This window comes from Pelodiscus sinensis, chromosome 2 (genome assembly GCF_049634645.1).
Source record: "Pelodiscus sinensis isolate JC-2024 chromosome 2, ASM4963464v1, whole genome shotgun sequence".
Classification (NCBI taxonomy): Eukaryota; Metazoa; Chordata; order Testudines; family Trionychidae; genus Pelodiscus; species Pelodiscus sinensis.
In genome coordinates this window covers 38,189,889-38,213,185 of record NC_134712.1, presented here as the reverse complement: position 1 = coordinate 38,213,185, position 23,297 = coordinate 38,189,889, and the positions used below count along the sequence as shown (strand labels likewise).

General features: G+C 45.3%; 1 protein-coding gene across 2 annotated transcripts in view; it reads left to right on the top strand.

Annotated features, from left to right (window-relative positions):
• Positions 1-128: 128 nt before the first annotated feature.
• The window catches only part of MTDH (metadherin), a 59,630-nt gene continuing 36,461 nt past the window's right edge, over positions 129-23,297 (top strand). Inside the window, exons 1-2 of one of the 2 annotated variants that reach the window (XM_075920335.1) lie at positions 130-695; positions 8,482-8,586. In XM_075920335.1, coding sequence (XP_075776450.1) covers positions 282-695; positions 8,482-8,586 — 519 coding nt within the window. In that variant the 5' untranslated portion in view covers positions 130-281. Of the gene's footprint in view, positions 696-8,481; positions 8,587-23,297 lie in introns of both variants that reach the window. The other variant, XM_075920336.1, reaches the window with a different exon arrangement.

The window sequence follows — 23,297 nt, the reverse complement described above, 5'->3', positions numbered from 1 at the left end:
TCCCTTCTGGCAGGCCAGAGGAGCACGCACGCGCCACCTCCCCGCCCCTACGTCACCCTGCGCCCCCGCGTGCGGCGGGACGTTGCGCGGCCGCCGCTCAGCGGAGCCGGAGCGGTGACGTTGCACTCGAGCCGGGGGCGGGCCGGGGATAGAGCGAGGCGCCGCGGAGCTGAGCGGGCCGCTCTCAGCGACTCCGACCCTCAGGCGCGGCGGCGGGAGATGCGCTCGGCTTGAGCACCCGCCCCGCGCTCGGTTCCGGCCCCTGCGGGGTGGGAGCGGCGATGGCTGCGCGGAGTTGGCAGGAGGCGCTGGCCCAGCAGGCCGAGGAGGTGTCGGACCGGGTGCGGGACGCGCTGTCGCTCGGGCTGGGCCTGCTGCGCGCAGAGCTGGGTCTGGAGCTGGGCCTGGAGCCGCAGGGCCTCCCGACCTGGCTCGTCCTGCTCGCTACGGCCGCCCTGGGGCTGCTGCTGCTGCTGGGGCTGCTCTGGGCCGTGGCCTGCGCAGCGGGCTCCCGCAGGAAGCAGCCCCGGAGCCTGGCTGGCCGGGAAGAAGACGATGAGGGGGCAGTCTTGGGCCTGACAGGCGGCGGCGGCCCCAACAAGGCAGGCCCGGGCCCGGCGGCCGCGCTGCTGCTGAAGGGTGAGGAGCAGAAGAAACGAAACAAGAAGAGACTTGCGGAGAAAGGGGTAGCCAGGGTGAGTAGGGGAGCTGGGGGCTCACTGAAGGAGGGTTGTGCGGGGGGGGGGGGGGGGGGTGGTGACTGGCTTCACCACTTGCCAGGTAAGGCACAGTTGCACTTGGGAGGTGTAAAGAAGCACAAATCCTTAATTTGAACAGTTAGTTTAGGACTCAGGTGAAACTGCCGCAGCCGTTCTTGTTTTAGTCTTTTTATTTATAACTAGAGTTTGGAAAACTTGCCATAGTCTGCAAGCTGGATGCTAGTGTGTGAGGGCTGCTGTTGATGTCCAGGGCAAGTAGCCCTAGTGCTTTAGGTTTCCCAAGTAGCTGCAGGGTGAAACTGTTGTGACATTTGCATGCTTTCTCCGGTTAGGAATAGCTATAATGAGATTGCCTCGTCTTGTCAATTGCCTTCCTACTTGGGAAGCTTTGAGTAATGGTAAATGCCTTGCGACAGGTATCAGAAGGGTAGACGTGTGTGTTGGTTTTTTCAAAAACAATGACTCCTGGGGCTCCTTAAAATCTAACAGATTTATTTGGACATAAGTTTTCCTGGACAAAGACTCACTTTATCTAATGTAAATGTATTGAAGTTTTTTGCCTGGAGATGGAACAGCATTGGTTCATCTTGAGAAATCTTAGAAACCGTAAGGTCTTGAGGTATAATTGTAGGGATGTAACCGCATTCCCCTCTTCTCTCAATCCTTCCCCACCCGCCTGTGTCTGGGGCAGCAAGCGGTGGGAAGCAGGAGCTGGTTATCCCAGCACCATTTCCATGGTGCTGCCTCCTGTGCCCTCCTCCCCTTCTCCTCTCCCTGCCTCCCCCCAGGGCTGCTGCCTCTATCAGAGGTAGCAGTGAGGGGAGGCTGCTGCAAAGCAGCTCCTGTCTGCAGCAGCCCAGGCTGGCCAGACGGGGGAGGGGCCCAGCAGGCAGCCTGGCTCAACTTCAGACCTGGTATGAGCTGGGATTGAGCCAGGCTTGCTCAGTCCTGGCTCACACTGGGTCCGTGACCTACCACTGCTGTAGCTCTGCAGATTAAATGCAGTAGGAACCTGGTTGGCTGCCTGCCCATCCAGCTCTTACTGCATTTAAACTGCAAAGCTGCAGCAGAGGTAGCTCCTGGACCTTGCATGAGCCAGGACTGAGCACTTCTTCTCCTATCAACTAATCACATAGACAATAAAAATTCTACTGATTACATAATTAGAGAATTGCCTACCTCTTAACATCCTTAGTATAATTCTCTTGTATTTAATAACTCTTTAAATCTACATAAGTTAAAGGTCTGTTCCTCTTTACTCAACAGATTTAGGTTTTTCAATGCTTATTAGGCAGTCCATACAAAGTGCTGTAAATTGCAGCAATAAGTACAGGCAGTCCCCGACTTACGTCGGATCCGCACTTACGAACGGGGCTTTCTCACCCCGGAGGTCGAGGTGGCGGATTGCTACATGCGAGCTCCGGGGCGCGAGAGCCCTGTTCGTAAGCTGCTCCGGTGCCCCTGGTCTGCTGGAGACCGTCTCCAGCAGACCAGGGGCACCGGGCGGGTTCCCGCGCTTCTGAGGCTTTGCCAGAGCAAAGCCTCAGAGGCGCGGGACCTCGCCGTGGCTGTGGCTTCAGTCCCGGTGCCTGTGGTCTGCTGGGGACCGTCCCCAGCAGACCACAGGCACCGGGACTGAAGCGGCAGCCGCGGCGGGGTCCCGCGCCTCTGAGACTTTGCCAGAGCAAAGCCTCAGAGGCGCGGCACCCTGCTGCCGCTGCGGCTCTGCTCCCCATGTCCCTGGTCTGCTGGGGGGGGCGCAGCTAGTGTGCCCCTCCCCCCCCAGCAGACCAGGCTTTTGTTTTGGACCCTGGGGCAGAGCAGCTGGGGCGCTGCCGATTGGTCCTGCAGTGCCGCTCTGGGCACTACTGGACCAATCCGGCAGCACCCCAGCTGCTCTGCCCCAGGTCCTGATTCAGCCGCTGCTGGTCAGTTTCAGCAGCGGCTGAATCAGGATGCCTGGGGCAGAGCAGATGGGGTGCTGCTGGGTTGGTCCAGTAGCACCGAGGAGCGGCGCTACTGGAGCAACCCAGCAGCACCTCAGCTGCTCTGCCCCAGGCGTCCCCAAGTCAGCTTCTGCTGAAACTGACCAGCGCTGACTACAGGAAGCCCGAGGCAGAGTTGCTCTGCCCCGGGCTTCCTGGAATCAGCTGCTGATCAGTTTCAGCAGCAGCTGACTTGGGGACGCCTGGGGTTCTTAAGTTGATTCTGTATGTAAGTCAGAACTGGCGATCAGTTTCAGCAGCGGCTGAATCTGGACACCAGTTCAGACTTACATACAGATTCAACTTAAGAACAAACCTACAGTCCCTATCTTGTACGTAACCCGGGGACTGCCTGTAACAGATTTTGAGAGAGACTTGAGATTTTGCTTGTCACGTTGAAAAGATAGAGAGAAATTGCTGATTCATAAAGAAACACACTTTTATAATTAAAAACGATTTCTAAATGAGAGAGACTTGGTGGATATGATAGGCACCCTAAGGAGAACCTTGGGTAAGTAAAGCTGTTTCATAAGCACCCACTTATGAATCACTTAAAATTCCATTGTACTGCAGGATTCCATTACATTTTTTAGATTTTTTTTTTCAGATTTTTAAATATCTGTTTTTGATATTTCGGTGTAGTTATAACTGTCTGTCCAAGGATATTGGAGACACAAGGTGGGCAAGGTAATATCTTTTATTGGCTAAATGTTTGTTGGCAAGAAAGGCAAGCCAAGCCACACAGCATTTCTTCATGTCCAGGAAAGTGCTTAGAATTTCACAGGTAAATGCAAGAGAGCATACATAGGTAGCCCATATTCTAAGTAGGCATGTGAACATGAATCCCGTGTACACGGTTAATGGATGAGCCTAGGCAATTTTGCTCCTTCCTTCCCGTCCCCACTGCCTCAGATATGAGTGGGGAGAGGGAGGCAGGAGCCAATGTGTGCAGGAGACCTCCACGTGTAAATATGTAATGGCTGAAATTTTTCAGCGGTTACATGTTTATCTAAATAAACACATTTTAACATCCCTAATTCTAAGGGATGAGTAGATTAAAGGTAGAGTATTCAGTTAACACCACAGTCATAGGACAAAAAGAGGGGGTTAGTGAGTTATGGATTATTGTAATAAGATAAAAGTGTGTCTGTTCAATCCATGCTTTTTAGCGTCTAGCAGAGTTATATATTTGAGCTCCCAGGTTCCTCTTGTGAAAGCATTGTGCAGAGTTCCCTAGAAGAAGGGTTAGGGATATCAACATGTAGTCATCTATATGATTAACTGATAAGCCTAGGCTTTATCAGTTAATCATGTCAACTACATGCATTCCCCTTCCCCCCCTTGGTTCCTCTGTCAAAGTCAGCAAGGGGGGGAAGGTGGTGCTGGGGGAAGCGGTCTTAAAAGCCAGTTCCCCCCAGCACCAGTTTTGTGGTGCAACCCTTCCCTTCCCTCCAAGTGAGGGGAGAGGGGGACTGTGGAGGCTTCTGCAAAACAGCCTCTGTTTGTGGCAGGCCTGAGTGCCCCATGGACAGAGTCACTATGCACAGTGGCTTGGGTCCAGCAGAGGCAGGAGCTTGGGGCTGTTTGTGGAGCTGGTTTTTAAACTGACTCCCCTTGCAGATGGGCTCCCCTGCTACCCTGCGCTGCTGCTTCTGTTACAGAGACAGCAGCACAGGATAGCAGGGGATTCCCCAGCAGTGGGACCAGGAGTGCTCTGGCTGCTGGCCCCTCCCGTGGGGACTATTGAGTAGTTATGTAACCAGTAAGATTTCAGGCAGTTACTTGACTATTCAATTACTTCATACTTAATATCCCTAATAAGGACTGATGACTCCATCACAGAGTGATTACTTTGTGAAGAGTGTTCATCCGGGTAGGTTTTTGTCTTTATCATTTTCCTGTACAGCTTCATTTGAGAGCATAGTGATTATCTGGACTCACCCACGTAGTTGTGGGGCACTTACTGCACTAGATGAGGAATGCCAAGTATTATGATAGGCATGCATAGAATCTTAAATGGTGTGTTAGTCATTCTAGCAGTGGAGATATGTCTTCAGGTTTTGCATCTCTTAATGTGGCATGATCTGGTGCTGCTTTGAGTTGGTGTGTCCTGGTCTGTGGGGAGCTTGCTTCTGATAATGTTGGAGGGTGGGTTGTCTGAAGGCCAGAAGTGGGAGTTCAGGAAAGCCTTCTTTCAGAATGGGGTCCCCATCAATTTTAGATTGTCCTTGTTTGATACTCCATATGGATTCTAGTGTGAGAGGGTTGGTAGCAACTAGTGATGTGTGGTTACAGGAGATTTTATTTCTGTATTGAAACTACAGTGTATTTGGGTGGCCCATTTTTTGGTGCAGTCTACTTCTCTGGTGGAGTGGCCTTATTTTGTGAAGGCAGTCGTAAGTGAGTTAAGGCGTATCCTAACGTCATTCCCTGTCTCTCACCAACAGAAGTTGGTCTAGTAAGAGATATTACCTCATCCACCTTGTTTTTTATATTGCTTGCTTCTCTGTACCTCCACTTAGTGAGCAAACTAATCTCATTCATCAAGTTACTGCATATCCTTTTAAAGCTATTCCTTTTTCGTCAGAGGTTTGGGTCATAGCTGTACAGTTGGTCTGCAGTTTTCTGCTTTGGCTATTTGGTTTTAATACTGTTTTATCCAAAACAGAATGGAAGAAAATTGAGTGAATGTCATTTGGCTTATTATAACCATGACTTTCAGTGCCTTTCGTAAGATCTAAATATATGCAAATTTAAATGATGCTCTGCAGGTGGACACAAACAGGGCTTGTACCTTTTTTCTTGTTCTTTGCTAGCTGAAGAATTGATAAGTCTTTTTTTAAATTAGAAATTAAGGTATTGACTCCTGAAAAGCTCTCTGGAGACTAAAAATTAATGAAATGATTACCTTTTAAAAATCAAGAGAGTGAAAGCTGAGACATTGGAATGGAGAGGGCATTTATTCAGGATGTTTAAAACGTTAATTAACATTTTAGAGAGAGGTTAAAGATTAAACATCCTGCTTATTCCCAGGGAAGACACACACCTGAGTTGTCCAGCAACCAGAAAAGAACAGACTTAGCATTTTTTATTTTTTATTAGATACATATTTAACACACCTTTTAGTCCTCCAAGAAACAAAAAGGAACAGGCCTATTTACTGATTCTCTCACATCCCCTGCTACCAAGGTATTTGAGGTTTTTAGTAGCTATATTGTCTTTTAATTAATTGTATTTTTGTTCATGAACATAAGTTCTGTCATTAAAGAAGATGCACATACTGAAACCATAAATGTGTGTACACGTGCACAATGAAACATAATTAACTATACTTTTCTTCCTAATGCATCTAATCCAGTTAACTTTTTTCATGAGGAACAAAGTTAGCAGGAGCTGACCCAGAAGTTTAATCGCTCTAGTATAGTCAAGATTTAAATAAAAGATCAAATATTTTTAACTGTAGTATTTTAAATAGTGAATATAGAATAATATGTGAGCCCGCACACACATCCACTGTGTGTGTGTGTGTGTGTGTGTGTGTGTGTCTGTGTATAGTAGCTTACATCTCATTTAATGTTTTGTTTTAAAAACATAAGACTTTAGTATTCTGTTTCATTATTGAGCTTTCACTCTGGTAAGTAACCTACAGCTTTCATGTATTTCTGCATTCAGAGCTGACACCCACTACCACAGGGAAGCGTAAAGAATACCATTACATCTGTGCTTCTTGCAATTTACAAGAATAAGAGTTGTGCACTACTTGCTAGTATGCTAGTCAAAAATATCCAATCTAAAATATTTAATAAAAATTGTTAGTCAAACAGCCCAAATTACCAAATTATTTATTACTTTCACAATCATGATGACTATTCACTGTTATTACTTTGTAAAGTTATTTATTTATACATTGTAGAACAGTTTCAACAGGAAACGTTAAGACTGCCACACCAAAGTGTCCAGTAGTCCAGTGGTTTGACCCTAGGTGGGTGGAGGGATTTGTGTAGCTAAGTATGTGCAACGTATGTATATGTTCTGCATCAATGTTTCCCAAATAGTCTATTGTGGGAAGGTTTAGATATACCATGGGTCTGGGGCTAAGGCAGGTGTGTTGGAAAATGAGCTCATCCCACAGCAGTGGCTACTGTCTCTTGCAGGGCTAAGCCCAAGGCAATGTCTGCACTACCACATGTCTGCAGAACCTAGGTTGATCGAGGGGTGTGAAAAAACACACCCTTGAGTGACATGCTTTTCACTGCCATGAATGCTTGTACGCATGGCACTCTGTCAATAGGAGAGCTCTCTCCCATTTACAGAGTGGGTACATAAGCAATCTTACAGTGGTATAGCTACATTGCTACAGCTGTGTCACTAGTGTAGACTTGGGATGTAAGCAAGTAGTTGAGTACTCAACTACTTACTCCTTTCTTTCCCCCTCTCCTCCGCTGCCTGCTTATCAGAGGCAGCGAGGTAGGAGGGAAACAAGAGCCGGTGCTGGTGGGAAGCTGGCTTAAAAACTGGCTTCCCCCCCATCACCACCTCCACAGTGCTGCCTGCCCTGCCCCCATGCTGCTGCCTCTATTGGAGGCAGTAGCAGGGGGGATGGGAGGGTGTGTGCTGCAAAGCAGCCTCTGCCCGCAGCAGCTCTTACTAGCTTTAAAAAGCAGAGATGCAACATCTGGGACCCGGTAGAAGCCAGGACTGCTCAGTCCCGGTTTGCACCGTTTTCCCCCGCTGCATCTCTGCCTCCCCTGTTCCCTTCTTAGACAGTGCTGGGGGGAGCCAGTTCTTAAGCTGGCTTCTCCCAACCTCGGCTCCTGCTCTTTCCCATCCCCCTTGTTGCCTCTGTATCAGCAAGATACAGCAAGTGACTAGTTGAGAAGTGACTCAGCTACCTATTAAGCCTAGGCTTATTGGGTAGTTGACTAGTTGCTTGTATCCCTAGTTAGCAAAACTATTGGGAATCGAAGCTACAGTTGTTGACATCAAACCAAAAGTTCATGAAAGTTTTACAAATGCATATTTTGTTGTCTTTGAGCAATTATATTTAATACCCCTGGACAGGGCTCAACAAATAATGTAATCTACTCACCCGTGGCGAGTAGATTATGACCCAGTAGAGCCGGCACAGAGTGATCTGTGCATGCGCAGAACAGCGCGAAACCACGCGGCTGGCCAGCGCTCGCCGCCGTTTGGCGAGCCCTGCCCCTGGATATAAAGATTGATAAAATACTTCCTATGTCCTCTACTTCCATTTTGTGTTCATTTACATTAAAAATAGTAAATCTGTATAACAATCTACTGCATAATTGGTCACTGGTATAGATATTACTCTAAAGTCATGGCTTTCCTTCACTGACGATCACTGCTTGTATATGAGATGGAAAGGCAGTTACATATGAGATGGAAGGTATTGCCTGTAGAGATTACTAGTCTGATTTTTATCAGTCTGCTTTTCATATACTTGTTTCTTGACTTCACAATAAATACAATCATAGTAACAGTCTGAAATTTTTAAAATGAGCTTTGAAAATGTTTCATGTAAAACTAATAGGTAAACTAGCACTAGAGTAACAAAAATGATTAAAGGTCAGAAAACATGACCTGTGAAGGAAGACTGAAAGAATTGGGCTTGTTTAGTTTAGAAAAGAAGCCTGAAAAGTTTCAGGTATCTAAAGAAAACCTCTGCTGTCTTTAAAATTATGTAATTGATATTGTATGATTTGTTTCAACTGCCCTATCGGATTTAATCTGACTTCAATTCTTCATTACATATGCAGCCTAATGGACGGCCTGTTCTTGAAGTGTCTGAGGATGAAATAATTCAGATGGTTCGAAGAGAGAATTTGAAGCAGCCACTGGATGCAGAAAAGAAAAATGAGAAGGTTATTTATGGCTTTGAAACTATAGTAATTTTCCTGAGACTAATTTTTATATATTTTTGTTATATCAAGGCCTCCACTAAGATTGAGTTCCATTATTTCCATTGTGTATGTGTGTTTAAAAAAAAAAAAAAAAAGCTATCCCGGACCTGAAGAGTTTTTACACAATTTAAATTAGTTTACAAAAATAGTAATGGTATTCCATCTACTTATATTTTTAAAAAAAGCTTAAAATATAGTAAGATAGTACAACAGGAATTTAATGTTTGAACTTTTAAAACAAAGGAATTAAAAATGCTGAGTAGCAACTCCTGTACATGAAGTCATAGTTGATGTGTAAGGAAAGGATGTTAAGGATGCATTGACTATTCAATTAGTCAGTAGGGTGCCGGTGCCTTTGAAGTATACCAATAGCCCTAAGGCTTTTGCTACACTTCAAAGGCGAAAGTGCTGCGTGGAGTCTGGGGTCAGCTGGGGACTCTCCCGCTGAACCCAGGCTCCGTGCGGCATTGCTGCTTTGAAATGCCACATGCAGCCTGGGGACATCCCAGCTGGCCCCACGCTGCACATAGCTTTTCAAAGTCGCAGCGCTGCATGGAGCCTGGTGTCTGGCCCCAGGCTTCAAGTGGCACTGCTGCTTTGAAGTATCCCCTCTTGTTCCCCTGCCCTTGCTGCCTCTATCTGAGGAAGTGGCTAATCGCCTAGACCTTCAAATCCCTAGTGTAAGGAGGGTATGTGGTGTGAAGTGGCCCCCACCCCAGATTTCTCTGTGGCCAGTTTGGGGAGCTGGCAGGACTCTATCCTTTTCCCACTGTGCTTACCCCCTCACACCCTTGGCAGAACCAGCTGCTTCTTATGCTGGCTGCTCAGGGTTGCTGCTCTGTCCTGCCAGCAAGAGCCTGGCTGGGGCAGTGGCCTGCCCTGCACTCTCTATTTTCTACTGGAACCCAGCCCCTTCCCTTTGAATATTTCCAGGTACTTGGCATTAGGGATATAATAGTGTGGTCGATGAATCGATAAGGAAAACTTATAGATTAATGCTATAGACTACATGCATTCCCCACCTCCCCAGTAAATTTTTTAGCAGGCTGTGCCAGCAACCTGGTTCAGTCCTGGCTTGCAGTGGGTCTGGGACCTACCCCTGCTGTGGCTCTGAATTTGAAGTGTCTTAGGCGGTAGGCTGGCAGGCAATCCATCTCCGTTCCAGCTCATGCTGGGTCCAGCTCTTGCTCAGTCCCCACCCCTGGACAGGGGCTGCTGACACCCCGCACTGCTGCGTTCATATCAGAGGCAGCAGCATAGGGCAGCAGGCAGCCGGTCCATGAGAAGGTCTGGTTTTTAAACTGGCTCCCCTTGCAAACCAGCTCACGCCTGGCATGCACACTGCTCTCTCTGATACAGAGGCAGCAGCACAGAGTGGCAAGGGGCTCCTTGGAAGTGGAGCTGGAGTGCATTGGCTTCCGGCCCCATCCCTGGATACTATCGGATAGTCAACTAATCAATAAGAATTCATGAGGTCACTTGACTATTTAGTTAACCAATATTTAACATCCTTAGTCAGCATCTGAGATGGAGGCTGCTCTCAGGCAGCCTCCAGTTGTGATGTAAAAGTGTAATTGTGTATACATGGTTAACCAGTGAGCTTGGGTTCATCAGTTAACCTTCACAGTTACATGCAGGCTCCTAGTATGCATGAGAAGCTGGCTTAAAAACTTCCCTGCTCCACTAGAATCTCGGGGCATAAGGTGAGGGGAAATGGGTGTTCGGACACTCTCCTGGCAGCCCAGGCAGGAAGTGGGAAGGAGCAGTTTCTCATGTCAGCTTAGCTGCTTTATGTAGCATGGTAAATGTGTTTAATCAAGCAAATGTGTAACCGCTGAAGGTTACATGGTTACACGCGGGGCGGGAGGGGGTCAGCTCCTCAGAAACTGCTGCATGTGAGGAGCAGAGCGAGATAGCCCAGCTGGACATGGGGCAAAGAGTCACTATGCAGAGGAGATAGTGGAGCAGTCACCTGTCTTTTTTTTTTTTAAGATTATATCCTGTGGTATCAAGATGCACAAGTCTTTTATGCATGAAAATATAATTTGGCCAAATCATTATTTAGTTGTTCCCTACTCTCTGTAGGTATTCAAGAGGTGATACGTGTAATCTTTCAAATAACTTACAATTATGCTATCATGTAACAGTTGAGGAAGTGCTGATTTAAGGCCAGATTCTACTCTTGCAAACTCCCTTTTATTTGAATGGATGTCTCAGGCTTAAGGGTTGCAGGATCTGTCCATTAGGTGTTTTGATGTCTTTTGAAGACACACCTGGAACCTTGAAGTCTGATCTTTGGCAATAGAAAAAGTAATTTTCAGCTTGTTATAAAATTAATTCTGTTACTGACTTAGTTGGTTAAACATATATCTTCTGTTAAAGCTTTGTTGTAAACATTTAAATAGAATATCACATTACATTTAAATTTCTCATTTCTTATGCACTGAGAGCAAAAGTCTAATTTCTTCCAGATTTGTGTGTCAGAAATCACTGAACAAATATACCCCAAGTTTGCCATACATTTTTTTCTGTATCTTGGCTCTTCACAAATTCCTGTAATTGCAAATACAAGATATCTGTTCATTTGAATAATGTCAAGTAAACTGGGTAGTAACTCTGATTTGGAAATTATTGCCACATTAAAGTTAGTGTACTCTAATAAGTATAGTCTCTCATTCAAGGAATTTTTTAACTCTTTCTTTCATAGGCCTAAAACTGTCTCATGAGACAGTTGGAGATTATGTACTACTATCAGAAGATCTATTCCATAAACAGCATAAGTGTTTACCTGTGTAACTTACTAAAAAGTTGTAGAGCATAAAAGGCTATTTGATTAAAAATAATACTTTGTACTAGTTGACTTCCTAACTGTTAATGATTTTATAGCTTGAGTCAGTAAATAACACTATAGGAGCTTTCAATTACTAAGTTAATTCTGCATTTGAATAACAAGAAATGTTCTGATGTTAAGTTGAACCCTGTATTCTAAAATATATCATAGGTTTTTGTATTTGGAAGCAAAGAAAATTTTGTATGTGAAGAAACAATCTTCTCTTTTGCTGCTCATTTTTCTCCTTCCTCCCTGTCAGCCGACGGTCAGGGCAGTGTGTGTGTGTGTGTGTGTGTGTGTGTTCGAGAAAAGGTTTAACGTCTGTGTCTTCACTGCTAGGACTGGGGTCCTGTCACAGAGGGTAGCTAGCAGGCCAACAGACACCCTTTTATAGGAAGAGCTTATTACACCTCAGATTTTAGCTGCTAGAATGCAAGATTCTTTCGCAGCGAGCAGCCTTAGGGAAAGACTGAAAGGTGCCCTAACGGACTTGTCACCTGGGAGTGACACAAATCTAAACGCCTAAGCTCTTCTTATACCTGTCTCTTATGACTGGCTGAAGTTCTTTTAAGTTGTGCTTGGTTCTCTTATAGCAACTGAAGGAGTCAGGTTAAAACTTAAACAGTTACAGGTTTATTAAAAAGACTTATAAAAGCATATGGTTACAATGGCTATTGCTCTCTTTCTTAACTGTTAGCAAATACAGATTTTTAAAAATGGTTACAAAGAAAATATAGAAAATAGAAATAATGGTACCAAGTGACAGCTTAATCTTTAAAGAGCTCTAAGTCTATGTGTACACTTAAGACAAAGGACTACATCTAGGTACAATTTTTACCCCTTTCTGTGCCTCTCGACTTCAGCATGTCAGGCCAGGGCCGGTCTCTCAATTCCTAGGAAAGACGAATATGAGGTGGGCGTCCCCTTGGAACCTCGGGAGATCAAACACCTAACTTGACCAGCAGATAGATGGTAGATTGACACTCAGAGTAAATGTACTGCTGGACCTATCTTTATACTTCTGGGGGCCTGTATCTTCTTTCTTATCTAAGAGGCCAAATTGTACTGGTCCGTTTTGTGGCGCCAGTTCTTACAAGCAAGTTTCAAGTTAATTTACACTTGCAAGAGAGAGAACTAAATTGTGAGTACTAGACATTTTTTTACTGAGCGAGAGATTCCTCCCCTCGCGGACGGCTGTGTTCGTATCAATATGGGTTAAGTCAAGGGCACTCTTTGGCAGCCTCTTGGTCAGCAATTGGCATATCTCTGTTTACAGCCATTCACGGTCACACAGCTTGGGCCTTCTGCTCTGTGTGCCTTGTATGCTCCAGGCAAGCAAAAATGGATGTTACAGGGGGGTTCCTGTCTGGCTACATTCCACCCCCTGATACGACACACTACGTCTTAGGATACAAGATGACGGTGATACTAGCACCTCTTGCTCACCTTGGGGGAATCTAGAAGTGCCTCAGGCCGGAATAGAAGGTTTAGGATCTAGGAATTGGCTAAGGTCTTTTCCTAGTGCTGTGTATTGAATGTGCACAGAAAAGATAGCTACATTAACTAGGCGTTTTGCAATACATAGGGTTATGCAGAAAATGATTACAACAATTACAATGGTTAAAACAATGATTATAATAGAGTGTAGGAAAGGAGTTAAGGAAAATTCTAGCTCTTGGGCTAACTAATTTAGCCATGAGATGTTTACATTCTTAGTTACAGCATGTCTTACCTTATACAGTCTGTTGCCATTTCCCTTGCCTCCCTCTAAAGTTATTTTGAGGATTGCGGTGGTCGCTGTCATTGAACTATACTGGTCTCCATTGGGAGATGTCGCTCTTGTTTCACTAGTTGTTTGGGATGAGAGGGACAAACTCGATTTCCAGTCTAGAAGAGGAGTCAAGTAAGGTGTTCTGGTACAGCAGTAGCAGTTGGAATGAGAAAGAAGACCATGGCAAGTTGGAGTACCATGTCTTGCTTCAGCTTAGGTTTTTTTCTATAGTTCAGTCTATAACAACAGCGAATGCAAGCGCTGCAACAGCAAGCGGTATATATACAAAAAGTTCATGGTGGTTTCCTAGATTTACACCAGCGTTGGGAGGTATACATCCCACTGGAGCACTGTTTAGGGCTATTGCCTCAGTATCTTGTAATAAAACAAAAGGTTCTCTGGTCTTGGATACAATCCAAGCTTCAGTAATGGTTATTGGTGTTAGCCCAGTGTCTGCAGTGGTCTAGACTCTTTTTCTTTTGTAGGAGTGCAGTACGCGGGTTTGCTTGATCCACCTGTTTCTTTACTGCTTGCAATTTAATGTTGTTGGGTATGTCTTTTCTTCTATGACTCAAATGTCTTTACAAATTTCAACAGCCTCAGCAATATACTAGCAAGCTTTCTGCAGTTTGCCAAAGAAATCGGAAATAGATTTCAGTATATTCAGCATGTCTTCAATGTTTCCTTTAAGTCTGACTAGGACTACATTGGCTATTACAGTTCCATCTATTTTGACACAAGTCTCTTCACAAATCGTCATCAGAATAGACTAAATCTTAATAAATGGCTCCGAACTGAATTCAAGTGCATATCTTAGCATAAAATTAGTTTGCATTCTCCACTTTACTTCAGCTTCACTGAAGAAAAGAGGTTGTTGAAGTATTTTGTGGTCTCAACAGTTTCTTTTATTCTTGGAGTTGTATTTTAATCAAATGAGCACTGAATCCATATGTCATAAGTTTTAAGGTTGTCTTTATCATCTAGATTTCTTCTCATCTTTGCTATATTTGCAGGTTGTGCGAGAGAGAGACACTTGAATTTTGTTCTATTACCTGCTACTACTTTGAAGTATTCTGCTGCATCGGCATTTCCCAATTTGTTTGTGTAAGATAGACAGTCCTTACTTGTGTGACAAACAGTATTGCTCTATCATTCTATGGATTGTTCCACCCATCAAAATTCTGATTAACAAATTTCCCATCCAGTTTTTTTACACTCTGTTCAATTTTTCTTGTACACTGAAACCAGCACTGTCTCCTTTGCTCAGTTGAGTGTAACCTGTTTGCTGTTATTGAACTATGGCACTTTAAATCCTTGTTCTAAATGAGACCGAAGGGAGAATTTATTGTGTAAATGACCTGGGCAAGTGCCAAAGCAGTTAGCCATCAAGACAAATTCCAGCAAACTTACTGATGGTTTTACTGGGTGATGAAAAAAGTAGTTCTTATTTTAAAATAGTTACTATTTAGCTGCAACATTGCTAGTGATACAGATTACTCTGATGTTGTAGACGATGCAGGTGATAGACATTCATAACCCCTATGTCTAAACTTTATCCTGAAACAAAAATGGTTAGTCATTCTCTCTCCTGGAGTATTGGTTACTGTACTGCTTTAAAAAAAGATAAATTAAAGATTTCTCCCTACTGCAGCTGTTTGTAACACTGTTATATTGTATAATTTATTCTAAATCTAGTTTTATAGGGAAAATAACTAAAAAATCATAAGGATCTACATTTATTTAAATGCTTATGTTGGGCAACATCAAGCAGATGAAGAAGGGGAAATTTTTTAATGTTAAAATTAATAAATACATAATAAAGCTTTACTTTTAAACAGGAAGTTGTCATCTAGAATATTTGATTATATTGAGCCATAAAAATCATTTTAGCTATTCAGCAGTATTAATAAAAAAAAATTAGAAGACCTCCATAACAAATTAACATTCTAATTTTATTTTGAACACAAGCATTTGTTGTCATGTCATTAATTTTGACAACCAGGAATTGCATTTTTTGTTTCACAGTTTACATTTAGCACATCTTTTTATCCAGATGTATAGGAATGTTATGAAAATATTCCCAAATGAGGTTCTTTTTTTTTTTTTTTTTTTTTTTTAACCTGCAGCCATGGCAGGTTTTTTCCCCTCCAGTTCTCAGATCTTAAAATCAACACACTAGAGGCTGCACTCAAAAGAATGCTGTCTTCCTTCCCCCCCCCCCCAATATCCTGCTTTGATACCAGTATTGCTCCTTTCTGGCTGAACATGCAAATACTTCTCCTTTGACTGACCGACAACACACACCTCTACTTCTAAGAAAACAAGACCTAACAGTGATCCATAACTTCCTCTCATCCAACCCATGTGCTTTTTGCACTTCCGTGTTTTATTTATTTAATAAAGAGGAAGACAGTTGAGAAATTAATAGATTTGTTTGCATGTATGTACATATGCAGCAAATCATGGCCATTTAATTGAAGTGCCCAGAACTGTCTAGAAGCAAGAGCTGGTAGTTTTGTGGAGTTCAATGTTTTTCTATCATCTGGTGAGTAAGTTTACATGGTGTATGGAGTCATAAATATTTGTAATTTGAGAGTGGAATCAATCACAGCTCAGGAAATGGAGAAGTAATAAATTAGGACTATGAGACCCAGATGAGCTCAGTGAATTATCATAATGAGATATCAAGTATCAGAGGGGTAGCCGTGTTAGTCTGAATCTGCAAAAGCGACGAGGAGTCCTGTGGCACCTTATAGACTAACTGAAGTGTAGGAGCATAAGCTTTCATAAGCACATGCATCTGACGAAGTGGGTCTTTGCCCACGAAAGCTTATGCTCCTACACTTCAGTTAGTCTATAAGGTGCCACAGGACTCCTCGTCGATAATGAGATATGTGATGGTGTCTCCTGGCATCAGAGACTAGTCCTGTCCCCTGTGATGACTTGTCCAATCTCTTGCACCCATTACTGCAGCCCCTTGATTACTGACAGGATCAAGCCTTAATACAGTATATCATTCCCTATGCCAATTTTATAAAGCTTGACTTCAAAAGTTAGATTCTCTCCCCCTCCCACCCACCCCCAATTAATTCTTTATATAGAAAAACAGCCTTTTACTCAAAGTTTGATAGAGGTTTATGGGTTCAGAGTGTTATTTATTTTAATGTTTTAAGAAATTATAAGTAGTTTAGGTCTTAGTGCATTTTGTAGTAAATTCATAGTTCATTTTAAATTAGTTATTTAAATAAGGATATCTTTTAAAAAATAAATCTAAACCATCTTTTTAAAAATAAAACATTTTATCCACTCTAAAATCTAAACTCTAGCTGCTAATTGGTGCCCTTCAGTGTCCACTAAGCACCGCTCCAAGCCTCTTTTAAAACTTAGTGAGGATAAAGAGGCAACTGTGTTAGTCACACTGAGAAATCACCCTTTTTACATATATACATTGCATTAATAATACCTTGACTGCATCAACTAGAATCTCCGAAAGCCCTGCGGGAGTGCTCTTTCTTTGTTTGGGTTAGAGAAGTAAACTGATGACTAAGTTAAGAATGTTAAGGACTACTTTACTATCTGATAAGTAAATGCTTACCGGATAGTCAATCGACTAGTTGATTTCCTCCCTCCCCCTCCACTCTGCCTCTATCAGATAGAGGCAGCAAAGGCGGGGGGGGGGGCGGGGGAAGAGGGGCATGTTTCAAAGCAGCAGCGCCACACAGCTGAACCCAGGATCAGTTGTGCGGCGCTGCTGCTTTGAAATGCTGAGGCGGTGTTCAAAGGGGCAGCCCTGCACAGCTAATCAGCACAGCTCTGCCCCTTTGAAATACACAAGGGCCCTCACTGAGGACTCTTATACATTTCAAAGCTGGTAGCCGTGTGCAGCCCAGAGTCAGGGGGTTCTTGTACATTTTAAAGGAGGAATGTAGAAGTTGCCTGTCGAGTACTCAACTAGTAAATTAACCAATATTTAACATCCTTAGACTAAGTGACTTTTACATATCAAAAATTAGACGGTATATTAAGTGTTTTGTATGCTAAAAATGTGCTTTTAGTGAAAATGGTGCTCCTCTTGTGTTTCTGCAACACTTTTTTTTCTTCAGTGGCCATGAACCTCAGGCATTCCTTGAAGATGGTTACAATTTTCTGCTTGTCATCGCTGTTAGCCTCTTGTACTGTCTTCAATTTGGCCACTTCCCTCTTCATTCTTCTTTGCCTTGCTCAGTTACACAAAAGCAACAAATAAGTGATTCAACTTAATTTGCTATTACTGTTATACCATCCACTAGAAAGAGACAAACTAGAGCAAATAAAAAGCTTCCTAAAACTTCATAATTATATTTGCAAGCTTTTAAAGATTGGCAGCATTTTGTGCAGCAGAAGGTGATTGATAATTTAGAATGAATAGAACCTTTATTTTGTACAGTCATTTTGCACCTCCTGACTGTTTGTCAATGATCTCCATTGAGATGCTGACTGATGCTAAAAAGCTTGACTGAGTTTGACGGGTCATAGGAAAAAGTTAGATTACATACTGTGTTCTGTTAATTGGTATTAAGAAAGTAAAGATGAGAAACTTGAAGTTCTGATGTATGTATTAAATCCTTGTACTCAACAACACACACATTTATAAGGGTCTATACCAGGTGTGGCCAACCTGAGCCTGAGAAGGAGCCACAGTTTACCAATGTACATTGCCAAAGAGCTACAGTAATTTGTCAGCCGTCCCCATCAGGTGTCTCCTCTCCCATTTCCAGAGTCTTTTGCCCACCAGCAGCCCCACCAATCTGTACCTCCTCTTCCTTCCCAGCACCTCCTGCCCACTGCAATCAGTTGTTTCATGGCCCTCAGGAGGCTCTGTGGGGGAGGGAAGGTGCAATGATGCAAGACCCTTGGAGGAGGAGGTGGAGCCAGGAGTTGAGCATTAGAAAGTTGGAAACATATTAACTTCAGAAGAGCCACAGGTGGTTCCAGAGCCACAGGCTAGCTACCCCTGGTCTATACTATATTTAATGTGACTTTTTTGTAGAAAAGCTGGTCTTAAATTTGGATGTCTAATGCATCTAATCAGTTTGATTTTTTTAACAAACTAAAATTTGTATGTAAGTTATTCTTGTGACTGACTTTTTTAAATTAGTTTTTAATGTTTTTTATTTTATGGTCATAGTCTATTTTGTAACCACTTATTACGCTATTAGTGCTTACTTGAACTGGCTAGTCAGTTTTTCAAATATTTTGTTTTGGTAAAAAGATTCTTTTGAAAAAGTTGAAAGTTTTTGATTGATTCTCCTAGTAGTGTTTCACTTAGCAGTTTAAAATATGTACACTATTTTGAGTTGGATTAAAGGAATAGTTCCTATACAGCTGGGTGGTTTTTCTCTATACTGAATTTAGTTTACTTTTAGTTTATCAAATGCAAATTATGCATAGCTTATGCAGGGCGAAATACATTTTTGAAATGTTTGTTCTTTTTGGGGTGGGAGGCTAGAGAGAGGTCAGTAACCCTCCCATACTCAGCATTCAGTGTTTGGTTACTGAGCAAGTGCTTCTTCTGCCATAGTTAGACTTGGCAGGACTCTATTTAAATCCACAGGTGTAAGTTAATATCAATTTCAGCTTACACTGAAATGGTGAAGGAAAAATCCATCAGTAACAGTTGGTATGGGTGCAGCTTTGCATAATCCCGCACCCCCTGCCTTCACTAGCACCAATAGGGATCAGGTGTCACCAGGCACGCAGGGAGCCCTGCAGTCTCAGGAATGAGAGAATGTGGCCATGACACTGGAGTTAGGGACACTGGATCCCTAGTAGCCCCAAGTGAGGAAAAAGCTCTGAAACTGGTAAAGCAAAGACCCTGGCCATGGCTAGCAGGAGGAGCAGTCTCTGACTGTGGGGTGGCCATCCTGCTGCTGAATGGCTCCTGTCCAGGGGTGGAGCCATTTAGCAGTAAGATGACATCTCCCATGGCAGGGGGCTCATCCTCTTTTCCCTCCTTGCAATCCTGGGAAGGGTTCTCTACCCTGTTGTGCCAGTGCCTTCCGCATACCCTGTACCTGCAGAATTGGATGTCTCTGGCCCTATGGCATCATACAGCCTTCTGCATGTCGAATGTCACATCCCTGCTCTCACCAGCTGGGAGTTTCAAGGGTTCCTGCTCTGCTCCACCAGGACTAAGCACTTTTTTTGGGGGGGGGGGCACCTTAGGTTTATGAGAATTAGGTGTCCCTAGTCCTGTGACAGTGCAGAAGGCCATTTATTGTCCCACTGTCATGGGAGTGAGAAAATGGCCATGATAGCTAGGCTGCAGTGGTCTCCCTGCATGTGTGCGGAGCCAGTGACTTCCAGTCCCTGTAGGCCCAAGGTGCGTGGGCAGTTGTTGTCATGCAGGGCAAAACAAAGACTCCTGGCCAGATCTGCAAGGAGAAATAAAAGCTTCCAATCTTGTAGTCTCTCTTCCAGCCCGCCAGAACCAGCATCTTATCCTTGCAGGGGTCAGGTGTGTAGAAGCTATTTTATGTTTAGCTAGAAGCCATCTTGTACATCAGAAACCATTTCAGCTTTTCTCTCAAGCACGTAGACCAGAGTGAACTTTCTGTCACCCCGTGAGAAGAGACCTACAGGATGGGCTATTGGTATGTGTTAATTGGGCTGGTTGGGACAGGAGATGTACTCCCTCGTACCTGTCCGCCATCTTGTTGATAAGGCTTTGTTTTTCCAAGTTTAATTGAGGATTTCTCTAATTGGATGCCCTGACGTCAGACTGTTTGGCTAAGGGTATAAAGATACTAGGATTGATTGTATTAGCAGCTTTACTGGGCCCGACTTTGCTGGGACCACGTTTGGCTCACTTTGCTTTACTGATCAATATAGCAAATCAGTTGTTAGCCGCCTAAACAGAGAGGAGCGTGTTTTTACAGGTGTATCTAGCCCCATGGGATTGCAGAAAACCCTCTACAGCTCTGCTGTCATGGTCCTGCTCACTTACTCTTCAGCTAGAAGTGAGAGAGCTATCCTCAGTCAGGAACTATGCAGCAGTGAGGTGGCCCTCGCTGTAATCGGAGCTTGTCATCTTTGCAGCCCTACCTGCACAACCTCCTTTGCACCCAGGTGTCTTGGACCTCTTGGCTGTGCTGAGCCCACTGCAGCCCCACTGTCAGTGCAACCCTAAAGCCAAACCTACCCCATCAATTTTGTTAATTGCAGAAAATAAAAATCTAATTCTGCCAAGTCTGTATAATTTACTTTCTGGGTCCATGGTGTCTGCACAGTTAACAGTGGTGTAGGGTTCACTAGTAGAATGCATCAGTTAGTTCAAGGTACTTTTTTGCATGTATTTATACAGTCTAAGGCCAGAAGGGGCTATTCAGTGATGTAATCTGATTTCTGTATATCGCATAAAATTTCATCCAGTTTAGCCAAATTGACTAACACAGTGGTCCCCAACTGCCGGGCTGCAAGCCACTAGCTACTGTGCCTCAGCAGATCTGGGGGGGTAGAGTACACTCCCCAGCACCTCTCCTGCTGCTGCTGCTGCTGTTGGGAGAGGTGTATCCTGCCCTGCCTCTCAGCCAACCAGCACTGGGCAGGGGAGGGGTTTCCTGGATGCGGAAGAGCAGTTCACCCCACAGCGGGAGAGCTGTGCAGAGCCCAGCACGGCAGCCTTAGAGCAGCCACGACCTGGACAGCAGCACTCAGCTGGTGGCTGGGAGACAGTGCAGGGCTAGGTGAGGGGGACGAGGCGGGCACTGGGGATGGGGCTAGTGCTGGCGTCTCTAGGGGTAGGGGGCTCTAAGAGGCGGGGAGCTGGCACTGGGGAATTCTAGGGATGGCGCTAGTACTGGGAGGCTACAAGGGCAGGGCTGGCACTGGGGGCCCTGGGAACTGGGCTAATTGGGGACTCGGGGGGGGGGGGGGGGGTTCAATGCAGTGGAGCTCTGGAAACGAGGCTGGCACTGAAGCGTTTGGGATGGGTGGCTGGCACTGGAGGATTCTGAGGGTGGGAGGCTGGCACGGGGTGGGTTCAGGGAACTCTAGGGTCAGTGGCTGGTGGGGGGGGTAATAGTGGGGTGAGGGACTCTAGGGGTTAGGGCTGGCACTGTGGGGCTCGGGGCTGGGGTGAACCCTGGCCCCCAAAGCTGCTACAAACAGGTGGCTTTAGCTGCAGCAGCCACCTGTGACGTGGCTACTGCTGGAGCTGAAGACGGCTGTTGGTGGTGGCGGCTCTGAGGATGGGGCCTTTTGGTGGACTGGCAACATTTTATTTGAATATTCATTATTTGCTTAATACATATGCAAATAAAATATTACTGGTCTGCCAAAAGTTTGTGAAGGGGTTTGCCGGTCTGTGGTATCAAAACAGTGGTTCCCCACCTGATTAAGGCATCTTCCAGAAAGTGTCAATTTGAAGACTTCAGAAAATTAAGAATAAGTTCTTTGCCTTAGCTATTTGTATAGTGCTTACTCCTGGGGAAATTCTGCCCCACTGCACAGAATGTTGCAGAAATTAATGTGGCTGCAGAATTTCCTTTTCTCCACATAAATGGGCTGCAATGCTGCTGGCCTCCACTAGGGGCCACTGAACCCAGGGAAGTCCACACTGCTGAGAGGTACTAGAGAGGGGGGAGTGAAAGGGTTCTGGCAGCTGCAGTTCCTAGCACAGCCTGTGGAAAGGAGACAGTGGAGTGCTGGAAACTCTGAGCTAGCCTGGAACCAAGCATTAGGCTTTTTCTACCTCTGAATCACCTGCTCTGAGTCCAGTATCAGGACTGGGGTGGCTAGCCCTATGGTTTGGGTGTATTGACTAGGAAGGAGGAATAGTGGGTGTTGAGGCACCTCGCTCATACCTGAGAGGGAGGGCGCAGAGAAAGAGGGACTGGGTGGTCATAGGGGTTTCTTTAACTCTACTCCTGGTGGAATGTTGTGTCTGTATTGTTAGACATACTTGATAGTAGGTATTTGAAATAAGTAACCAAAATACAGGCAGTCCCCGAGTTACGTGGATCCGACTTACGTATTTCCCTACATACGAACTTACGTTGGATCCCTACATACGAACGGGGCTTTTCTGGCCGCGGAGGACAGGGGCAGCAGGACCGCCCAGACGTGCCGCGGTCCCGCCGCCCGCGTCCTCCGTGGCCAGAAAAGCTGCTCCACGTCTCCCTGGTCTGCTGGGGGGGGAGGCGCAGCTAGTGCGCCCCCCACCCCCCAGCAGACCAGGCTTTTCTCGCCGTCTTCCACGGCGAGAAAAGCCGCTCTGTGTCTCCCTGGTCTGCTGGGGGGGCAACCCCAGCAGACATGGGAGATGCGGAGCAAAGCCACGGAGGACACGGGCGGCGGGACCGGCGCGTCTCGGCGGTCCTGCCGCCCACGTCCTCCACGGCTTTGCTCCGCGTCTCCCTGGTCTGCTGGGGGGCCCCCCCAGCAGACCAGGGAGATGTGGAGCGGCTTTTCTCGCCGTGGAAGACGGCGAGAAAAGCCTGGTCTGCTGGGGGTGGGGGAGGGCGCACTAGATAGCTAGTGCGCCCCCCCCCTTCCCCCTCCAGCAGACCAGGCTTTTCTCGCCGACGCCTGGGGTAGAGCAGCTCGGGCGCTGCCAGGTTGGTCCCGCAGCACCGTTCCTGGGCGCTCCTGGACCAATCCGGCAGCACCCCAGCTGCTCTGTCCCAGGTGTCAAGTTTCAACAGTGGCTGAATCTGATCAGCGGCTGATTCCAGGAAGCCCCGGGGAAGAGCAGCTCTGCCTTGGGCTTCCTGTAGTCAGCCGCTGGTCAGTTTCAACAGCGGCTGAATCTGGACACCAGTTCTGACTTACATACAAATTCAATTTAAGAACAAACCTACAGTCCCTATCTTGTATGTAACCTGGGGACTGCCTGTAACTGAAACTTGTGATTATGTAGTGCATTTTGACAAAATTTGAATAACTTTAAAATATTGTGCACAGAAGTTTTAGTATTTTATAGAATGGCATCAGGAGTAAGTTAAAACATTGTGTCTGCTTTCTAATTGGCGTTTGTGTGGCTTCAGCTTCCAGCAATTGATTCATGTACCTTTTTCTGTGATTATAGAGCAC